The 11,380-nt window shown below is 27.2% G+C and overlaps 1 protein-coding gene across 1 annotated transcript; it reads right to left on the minus strand.

Annotated features, from left to right (window-relative positions):
- Positions 1-142: 142 nt before the first annotated feature.
- On the minus strand, positions 143-3,775 carry LOC123194453 (thermospermine synthase ACAULIS5-like). Its single transcript, XM_044607649.1, has 10 exons — positions 3,571-3,775; positions 3,286-3,352; positions 2,104-2,198; positions 1,729-1,831; positions 1,557-1,645; positions 1,254-1,410; positions 1,088-1,163; positions 731-789; positions 511-647; positions 143-396 (listed from the first exon to the last, which is right to left on the minus strand). Exons 1-10 carry the CDS (start codon positions 3,726-3,728, stop codon positions 315-317), a joined length of 1,023 nt encoding a protein of 340 aa, XP_044463584.1. The 5' UTR covers positions 3,729-3,775; the 3' UTR covers positions 143-314.
- Between the last annotated feature and the right edge of the window lie 7,605 nt (positions 3,776-11,380).

The following is an 11,380-nucleotide window of genomic DNA, read 5'->3' on the forward strand; positions in this document are numbered from 1 at the left end:
ACGCTATCCATTACAACCGAGAAGAACAAATAAATCAATAATTGATGAAACATCAGAAAAAGAACCAATACCAGAAAAAAAAAAAAAAAAAAAAAGAAAGAATGGAGGATTGCCACATGATTTATCACTTAGATAATAGAACTGTCATAAGATTAGTTTATTTTATTGACTGATATAAACACCCCAATGGAGCCAATATCTAACCACAAATGCTTCTAACAATATATTTGATTGATTTCCTAGAGAAGCTTAATATAGGTTCTATTTCATATTTCTCTACAGCAATTCCCCCCACCAAATTGAGGTCCAAGACCTCAATTGCGGTTATAAGCCACACCATATCCATGAATAAATCTTGCATCTTCCTCCGTGTAGACATGAGTTTCATTCAACAACCTGAAAAAGCAATAACTCGGTTACTCATAACATTATATTCGTACATTTTTAGGATGTTTTACAATGTTTCTGCAAAATATGGCATGATTATAGGTCTGAAAGATCCGAACTTACGATAAAGAAACAGCCTTATTCATTGTGGCAGAGGAGAGGAATGAAGCGCCATTCAGGTAGAGTAATTCACCATTAATCCTGTCTTCAATCCTCCAGTCGATTTCCTCAGCTTTGACAGAGAATGGTTGGTCAGACGCCTAAATAAAAAAGTATGTGTTAGCACAAACAAAATGTAAACTAACAATGCACTAATAAGCATATACTTGCATCAATGACATACCATAACCCATCCCCAGGTATCTGCAAAAGAGGGAACATGAGCTGTGTATGCCAGCACATCTGAAATGCATAAAAGAATGTAAATAAAAGGTGTGATGTTGATTTTTTTTGTTTTAATGACTAGGAAACCTTGCCCAACTTTGTCAGACAGGTAAACCCCAAGTCACAATAAGTAAACTAACAACCATTGGACCAAATAATTAAGGATTTCACTTTATTGTAACACTATTCGGTTTAAATTAATCAATCCACAAGGAGGTTTTTTCGCTTTAGTACTCAAACTAATCCTTGAGGTTAGTGTGATGTTGATTTGAAAACAATAAATAGAATAATTTTGTTTACTGAAAAGTATACTTACGCTTGAAGACCTGTTTAATCGTATTGTAAATAGATGAAAAGACTTCCTTGTGGCTGAAAATGCCTGCTGGTCCAGCCTATATAACAAAGATTTAATAATGTCTAGATTTAAAAAATTTTCCCTGGAAGGTAGACAAATCAACTAAGAGGAACGATAAAGGTCTTACCTGGGTAACAAAGATGCCACTGTCCTTAAGCTTAGGCTTCAGAATTCGCTCGTAGAAGGATTTTGTGTAGAGCTGATAGCAAGGCCCTCCTTCTACAGGGTCAGCTAGATCCCCCACTATGATGTCAAATTTCTCATTTCTCTTCTCCAATTCAGCCCTACAGAGTTTTAAAAAATGGACATGTGATATTTCATTATCATATATGGTATATGATACCCCAAAAGCAGCTTTCGATTCTGTATACTATTATTTCAATTGCACGTTTATGTGACATGGTTTTAAAAAGGAAAAAAAAAAGCTTACTTGGCATCATTAACAACTAGATCAAGCTTCTTGTTACAAAACGCCTCTTGGTTTACTGTGAGGTATCTTCGGCAGAAATCAACCACTTCCTGCAGTAAGATGAAGATATTACACATGAAAGAAGCACAAACAGAAGGACTAAAATTGCAAAAGAATAAATCTAAAGAAATACCTGGTCAATATCACACATGACAACTTTTTCAATTGACTTGTGCTTGAGAGCTTCCCTGGCAGCAGACCCTTCCCCTCCTCCCATTATGAATACAGTTTTTGGACTGAACTTAATAATCACAGTAAATTACAATTAGCATTGTTATAAATTTGGAGAAAAAAATCTAGAATATCACAAAAATATTGCTTCAAATAATAAACCAAGTAATTAATTTGTTATCATCTTTATCAATATGACAACACTCAACTAATTGTAACTAGCACATGACTCATACAAAGAAGGATCATCTGATAGTCTGGTAAGAATAAGATCACCATGCATTAATAATTATTATTGATTGACAAGATAATCCGCATGGATAAAATATATACATACCTTGGGTGACATAAGAAAGAGGGATGAATCAAACACTCATGATAAATAAATTCATCCGATTCAGCACTCTGCATCTTCCCATCAATTACAAGCACCTTTATTCAATCAAACCCATAAATTATTAGAGGAAAGTATTCTATACAAAGGGATTAGACTAATTGGGGGTACACAATTTGATAGCAATGTCCTTTATACATATTTTTAATATATAATTTAAATATATAAATAATTTATCATTATATAATTAAATATTATTTTATCTTTAATTTAAAATTATTTAATTATATTATAATATATTATTTATATACTTAAATTATATATACGTAATTTTATTAGAAATTGTAACACAATTATGGGAGGATTTTGTTTTTAATACAAATAAGGGTACGTATCCTTACAAATAGTTGATCCCTTTTATATTTTATTATGTGACGCTTATATTTTTCTTTTAATCAACCTTAACCCCCTAATTTTATTTCAGGTCGGCAACTGTTTACAATCGCATATATTAATTAAATTATGTGTATTTATTTTAAATATATAAATATATATACATTTATATGTGTCATCAATTGATTGAGTGGTTTTGAATTTAAAATAGAGTAATACCTGATTATGTGATTACACATATAAATATGTATATATTTATATATTTAAAATAGATATATATATATATATATATATAATATTACTCCGTGTATATATATGTGTGTATATATATATATATATTAACGCTGATATTTTCCTTTTAATCACCTTAACCCCCCAAATTTTATTTCAGGTAGGCAACTGTTTACAAGTGCATATATTAATCAAATTATATGTACTTATTTTAGATATAAAAATGTGTACACACTTATATATGTCATTAATTAATTGAGTGATTTTGAATTTAAAATAAAGTGACACCCAACTACGTGATTTTATGTATAAGTGTGTATATATTTATATACCAAATATATATATATATATATATATATATATATATATATATATATATATATATTACCATATTTTAAGTAATGTGAAAAGGCATAATGCCAATAAATAAAAGAGTATATAAATTGAATAATTAGGTTGTATTTGTAAGATTACTGGAAAACAATTATTTAGTATTTCACATTTTCATTTATAAATATAATCGTGTTCTTATATGAAAAGAAAAAGGAAAAAGGTGATTACCTTTCCAAAACGTTTTGTATCCAAAAGAGCAATATCCTGGTATTTACTTGTGCCTTTATGCAGCACTCTGTTAGGACAAGAAGAGAACAATTTAGCTTCACGTTCTGTATTTAGAAAATAAACCAAACAGAGTAACCAAATCAAGCTGAAATTCTTAAAACTCATGAGAAAACTTGATTGAAATGTCTTCTCTAGTAACTTTAACCTGTTGCTTACAATGATATTAAGAATATTTAAATTTTTGAAGGATCTGAGGATGAAGAAAGGTTGTTTACAGTTACAAACCTGTTCAAAGCAAATGACCATTTGAGATTATCGTCTATCTCTTCTTCAAACCAGCAACAATCTTGATGCTGCTTCCCATTCTTCTTCTGATTTACTGTCTCGCTGCAAACCTTCGAGAAACCATTTTCATACAAAAACTCCACCGCCTCACTACCCATTCTTAATTTCAAACTTCAAATTTCCTTTGATTTTTTCAGAAACCTGCACTGCCAACGTCAAACATACTTGGCTTCCTTTTATAGTGATAGTAACTATGTAAAAAGTGGATATCATACATACGCCTGTCGACACGTGCAATGATTTTGTCACAGACAGTATCACACAATTTTCGTAAAATCATGACACGTGCTCATTCCCCTTCACTTTATGGTGGGGTGTTCTCACAGGTGGATTGAAATGTCCATGAGATGAGATGTTGTTTTAGTACATTTGACTGAGCATGCGCATGGGGGCGTCATGAGTGAAGTGACGTGGATATTCTAGTGGCAATATATAGGTGGCGAAGATATGTTTTATATATATAATTAATAATATATTATTATTATGAAATTATATAATTTTAAATAAAAAATAAAATAATATTGATTATATAAAGATAAACCAATAATTATAAATAAATAATAATATATTATTATATAATTTTATAATTTTAAATAAAAGATAAAATAACACTAAATTATATGATAATATATTATTATTTGTGTATATAATTTTTACTCAAAGATATTACACTATAAAGATTTGAAATTTATAATAATAATATTATATGTATAAATAAATTATATTGTACAAATATATCTATATAAATTGAGATAATAGTCTTTGATTTGGTAATTTTAAAGTAAAAATAATAATAATAAACATATCACTTAATCACAAAAATATCGTTTTAATTTGTATAGATAAATTTGTATAATTTATTTATAAGTATAATTTTATAATAAAACTCTGTTTCCCTATTTTAAATACACAAATATGTGTATACTTATGTGCGTTATTATATGATTAAATGATTTTAAATTAAAAATAAAGTAATACTCAATCACCTGATAACACAGTTAAGTGTGTATCTATTTATATATTTAAAATAGATACACTTAATATTACTTATAATTTTCTGAGCAATATTATACATACTAATTTTAAGTAGACAAATATGTATATATTTTTACTTGTTCTTATATGATTGAATATTATTTTATCTTTAATTTAAAATCATTAATCATATAATAACATATATAAATATGTATATAATTGTATACCCAGTATCTAAAATAAATATTAATAATTTTATCCCATTGAGGGGCTTCAAAAAGAGGTAATCCCACCCACTAGGCAATTAGGGAAGTGGGACTTCAAATTTTTGAGCGTGGGCTGACTCCACTAATACCCCTATGTTTTGTGGACACCCCACTCCTTCTCTTTGCACTTTCTACTCATTGCATTTGATTTCCTGCCAAGAAAATATTCTTTTCAATAATTTAGAATTTTATATATATAAAAAGGATTTTAATATATTATTTTTCTAAATTATTGAACAAATTTTTGTGAAAAAGTGATGTTTAGATGATGGGGAGAAGAGCACGAAAAGCAAGTGCGCTTTACGTTGGAACATTGCTCATGTGAAATGGGGGTGGGGGAGACTAATTTTATTAAAATGAAGCAATGCCGTTTTGGTCTTTGTTCATTGTACGGGGCGGCTTAAAATCGCTATCAAATCCTTTGTGCTCTACTCTTTTCCCTTTTTTTTCTTCAATAGGTCGCTTTAGGTCAATAACATACCTAGTCAAAACTTTTCTTGCAAAAGGTCAACTTCTTTTACTTCTTATTGATGTGATACGTGTTTTTTAAATTGAATTGATAATTAAATTAGTTATCTTATTAATTTATAGTTTAATAATCAATTTAATCAGACAATTAATTGATTTAATCTATTATCAAATTAATATATATTTCTTAAATAATATCAAACATTTATCATTTTTTTTTAAATATAAAACATAATTTCAAATATGTTAATTAAATAATTGATACTCTATTATATAGATTAAAAAAACAATTACAAATTATTGGTTTTAAACAGTTTTTTTTTATTCAATGTGTTTATTGAGTTTGATCGAATTTTAAATAAATCAATATTTACATATAGATCGGATCGGATTATGAAACTGGACCAGATTATAGACTGGTTCACGATTTAACTATTCAAACTAATTGATTCAATCCGATTTTAAAAAAATTGTTTGTGACATAGTAATTATACACAATATATATCTTATCATAAGATACAATGCGATATAAATAAAAAATGATATAATGTAATGGATATATTATACGATACAATACTTATTATCAGTATAGATTGATATTATTTTTTTAAAGAAAATAAAGATATAATAAGGTGTATAAAAAAAAAATTAAATTTTCATAGATATTTATGATATTTTCAAAATAAATGATGCCTCAATCAAAATTTTATTTTTTAAAAAAATATATGATATGATATGATATGATATGATATAATATACAATATAAAAATTTTAATTTTTAATATATAATTTGACTAGATGATTATAATTTAACATTAAATTCATGATCTTTGACTTGAGTTCAAATTAGGGTATATTTGTCTTGGAATGTTTGGATTGGTGAAGGGTGATGTGGATTGTGAATGATTTAGGGGGGACGCGTGCTTGGTGCTACCCACCAGCACTTATAATAAGAGAAGATTTAACATCTTATGGATAAAGGCAACAGGGGACAAACTCATGTTCACGTGTTGTGTGGTGCACCAAATCCTAATTTTTTCTTCCAATATGTCTTCAAAAGTGGAGGAATCATAAGTGATCATGCCGTCAATTTGTCTTGTATACAATCAATATTGCCTACCTTGAATGCATTTTTAAGCTTTCCTTTCCTCTGTCTTTAATTTCCTAACTCTTGATATATTTTATTATAAAAATTAAATATTATCACTAAAATTGATTATTTAAACTATTATTGTATATAAATTATTATCATATTTGATAAAAAATCAAAGGACTTATTCTCATTCAAAGTATCATTTTTTTTTTTTCAAGTTTTCACTCTTTAACTTGAAAAATTCTCATCCATAAGTGGTTAAAGTTAACGGAACCTTAAATTTATAAAATTTTATTTCCTTTTTCCGCCTAAACTCTAAAAAATAACCATTTTTCCCTTATGCTAAGTTTTAAAAAATAATATTTCTTCCCCAAAGGTTTAATTTTCAAACTCCGCACCATTGTCAGTGGCCTCCTCCTTTCAACTCTTTCTCTCCCTCTAATGATCTTTTTCCTCTCACTTCGACGTCTAAGCAGTGTCAAATGAAGAAGAGAAAACGAAAAGTTTCATTTTTCCAGACGATCATTTTTCCAGACAAAGATGAGATCTCTGTCTTCGTCTTTCTAACAAAGCTCTTCATCTCCCTAGCTTCATTCAATGTTGATTGAACATCCAAGTGAGAGGAGAGATATCATTGGAGGGAGAGAAAGCTTCAGGAGGGAGAGGCCATCAGAGATGGCATTGAAGTTTGAAAACTAAACCCTAGGGGGAAAAATATCATTTTTTAAAACTTGGTCTAGAGGAAAATACTTAGTTTTTAGGGTTTAGGGGGGAAAAAGAAATAAAACTTAAGTTTATTTTTAATATTACATATAAAATGATGATTTTACCCTTAAAATTAATTGGTCATGGGTGGGTAATGAGATTTTCAAATTTAAAAGGTGGAAATTTAGCAAAAGTGGATACTTTGAGTGGGAAGGCCTTGATAAAATTGATATTTTAGGTTTAGATACACTCATAATAGATTGATCTAACTTATTTGTAATTAACTGTCAATGGAGAGTTAATGGGAGTTGAGGAGGTGGATTCATAGTTACATGTCCAGAAACTACTGCTTTCATTAGTTGTTGCAAAATAGAATAACATAAGTTTTTATTCCCCTCCCTTTGTGCAAAAAATCACATAGAACTCTAGAGTTAGATTGACACGGCACAAAGGGCAAATTATGTTGTGGAAATAAATAACTTTAGATTGCTTCAAATAGGCCAAAAGACTATTTCCCACCCAAACTATACTGAAATCTTAAAGTTCTCCCCATTAATTATGGAAATATCTTTTACCCACCCATGACCAGTTAAATTTAACGAAACCCTAACCCCTGAAAATTTAATTTCATTTTTCCCCTTAAAAGTTTAAAAACTAATATTTTTTCTCTAAGCTAAGTTTGAAAAGATCACATTTCTAGAAGACGAAGACGAGATCGATCGATCTTATCTTTATCGTCTGGGAAGACGATCGTCTTCCTAGATGAAGACGACTCATCTTCCTAGAGGATGATGAGTCATCTCGTCTTCATCTGGGAAAACGATTTCTCTTCCCAGACGTCGGATGGGTTGAGATGGAGTTGAGAAGGGGCCGGTGGTGGAAGAGAAACCATCGGGAGGGAGAGACGGCCGACGATGGCGTCGGAGAAACTGAAGGAGTTTCGAAACTAAACCCTAGGGGCGGAATGCGATCTTTTCAAACTTAGTTTAAGGGAAAAAAGTTAGTTTTAAAATTTAGGGGGGGGGGAATGAAATCATATTTAAGTTTATTTTTAATATTAAATATAAAATAACGATTTTACCCTTACTACCGTTAATTTTAACTGCTCATGGGTGGGTAAACGATATTTTCATAGTTAATGGGGGGAACTTTGAGAATTCAGCATAGTTTGGGTGAGAAATAGTCGTTTGACCCTTCAAATACTACGGGATCATTCAACGAATAATCCAAATAGACAAATTCTTCAAATCTAGGTACACATTTACAATATTTTGATTTATAGAATTGGTTAGGTTTTTTCAACATGATATATATAAATAATTATTATATTTGGTTGTTAATATTAAAAAAAATATTGATATATTCTTTTTACTTAAATACTTCTCAAAGATTAATATATATAAATTAGTAATGTATTTGATTATACTAATATATCTTTTTTAAATTATTTATATTGTGTATTATTTGAAATATTTTTCATGTCAATAATATATCGGTATTTTTTATGATGTCAAATTATGAATTAATTGATTACATTAATTTATTCAAATTATCATTTTATTGTAAATATATTTTTTATAAAATATTCTCTATGTTATTTTTAATTAAAAACAATGGATTTTTTTAAAATTTTAATAAGATAAAATTATTAAAAATATTTCAAATTACCTTATATTATTTTTAATGAGTATAAATTATTAATATATTTGACAAATTTAATATGTATAAATAATTATTATATTTAATTTATAATCATAAAAAATATTAAGATATTATTTTACTTAAATATTTTTTAAAAAATTATTTGGAATAAATTAATATTATATTTGATTAAAATAACATGTCTGATGTGAAATATCTGTTTTTATGTATTTTCTTTCATGTTAATAATGTAATATTTTTTATGTTGTTAATTTATGAAATTAATTAATAAAATTATATTTTAAATTGTTATCTTATTATCAATTGTTTTAATATTCTTCATATTATTTGTTATTTTAATTTGAAAAGATAGTATTTTTATTCTAAAAATTAATAAGTAAAGATAAAATATATCAAAATTAATATTATCTTTATAATTTTTTAATACTTAAGTTAAATATAGTAATTAAATTACTTTTTATATTATCTGACACATCACCCTTAGAAATAGAATATTATCAAAATTTTTTATACCCTTTCAAACTAAACAAAGTAATATTAATAATAAAATATAAATTACCAAAGTAATAAAAAATTACTCTAAATAAACACCCTCTTAAAATGGTAATTAAATTACTATTTTTATTACTAATAAAATGATGTGTATACACATTTGATTACATGATTAAATATATAAATGATATGTTATGATATTATTTTGAATTAAAAATAAAGTAATATCTAATAATATAATAATGCATCATTTATATACCCAATTATATACTCAAAAGTGTGTACACATAGATTGCGCTTTTTATTACAGTCACGTCACTAGATAATATAAATTTATTAAAGTTTTTCATAAAATAAGTTAATGCTAATAATAATATATTGTTTAATGGAATAATATAAGATTATCCAAACCAAAATAAGATAAGGAAAATTAAATTAAACACCAAAAAATCAGGTGTCCAAAGTAAATTTACCCAATTTTATCAACAATTAACCAATATACCTAATTAGTATGTAATGACTAAATTGCCCTTTTAGTAAAGTAAAGTGAAATTTGAAAAAAATAAAAATAAAACATGCAAATCCCATTTCCCAACCACATGCATTCGTAATCCACAACTTGGCCAACTTCCACCAGCGATTTTCGTGACTTTTGACAACCAAAATGACTGAAAGGGTTAGTAAATCAATTATTGTCATGTTTTATACATTTTAGTGTAAAGATTTAGACAATTGAATGTAATTTTTGGTGTTTTTAGGCTTAGGGTTTCAAATTTAAACATTTGTTGAAATGACTTGATTCATTAGTGTTTTGAATGAATTTTTTTAGGGGTTTTATGTTAGAATATGTTTCGATTTGATTGTTGATGAAATGAGATTCAAAAAATGTAGTTTGGGAGCTCAAATTTCACCTTGCAAATTTGACGTACGCCACCCGAATTTGTGTGGTGAGATTTGTTGGAGGGGGAGAGGTATTGATCATTTTTCAAACTTTTTGGACCACACGAATGCGTGTGATTGGGGGGCAAAGTGTGAATTTCCAAATAGTTGACCACATTTTAACGTGTGATGGGGGTAAAGTGCGAATTTTTCAAAGAAATTGTCACATGAATTCGTGTGATTGGGGGCAAAATACTGTTTTTCAAAGATTTCTTGTGTGGTAGTGGTGGGGACAAATTGATATTATGGGGTCTTTTTGATGTTTTCCATTAAAGGGAGTTTTTTTGATCATTTTCACTTTAGAGGGAAAATTGAAATTATTTTATTTTATGATTTTTGAACATATACATTTCAAATTATGGGTAAATTTTTTTAAATAATGCATGTATCTAAAAAATTGAACTCATTTTTATTATTTTGGATATTTTTCATTCAATTGAATGAGTTTGTTGACTTGTAATTTTTAAGTGCAACTGAAAATATCTTGAACTCCCATGATTTTAAGCCTTGTACTTACACTCTCAAATGAAAGTTTGGTGTTTCATGCTAGAAAGTTTAGTGTACACTAAACTTTCTAAAAATTTTTTCACCATATCAAAATCTTGTTATTTTGCCTATATTTCTTACAATATATTAATCATCAAATTAAAATGAAAAAACATGTAGATATTTAAATTTCTCACTTGGATTTAACCATTTTGATAATTAAATTTGTATTTTTTTGTGTAAAATTTTGGATATAAACTTTTGGATTTAAAAAAAATAACATACGGTTCTTATTGTAAAATTAGAGATACAGACAAATTTATGTTTAAATTAGTTATTTGATCATAAATGTTATCTTTAAAGAATTGATCATTTTTATACCTCCCTTGTAAATATTAATTTTTTAATAGAGCAGTGTTATATACACAAATAATAATATATCACAATGTGATTAAATAGTTTTAAATTAGAAATAAAATAACACTCAATTATATGTGGATATGTTATTATTTATGTATAAAATTGTAGATATTATTTGTGCACATAGTTTTATTATTTTTAATAACCCTTTAATTATATCAAATTTGTTGGCGTAGAAAACTAACAAGCCTAGACTTATGGTTTTTTAATAAAACTATATGTATAAATAATATATATAATTTTA

The sequence above is a fragment of the Mangifera indica genome, chromosome 13 (assembly GCF_011075055.1).
Source record: "Mangifera indica cultivar Alphonso chromosome 13, CATAS_Mindica_2.1, whole genome shotgun sequence".
NCBI lineage: Eukaryota > Viridiplantae > Streptophyta > Magnoliopsida > Sapindales > Anacardiaceae > Mangifera > Mangifera indica.

Coding starts and splice junctions, on each gene's coding strand:
- LOC123194453 (XM_044607649.1), bottom strand. CDS start 3,728: ATGGGTAGTGAGGCGGTGGAGTTTTTGTATGAAAATGGTTTCTCGAAG. Junction 3,353..3,570: donor TGGTCATTTGCTTTGAACAG/GTTTGTAACTGT, acceptor TTGTCCTAACAG/AGTGCTGCATAAAGGCACAA. Junction 1,832..2,103: donor TCTTTCTTATGTCACCCAAG/GTATGTATATAT, acceptor TATTAAGTTCAG/TCCAAAAACTGTATTCATAA.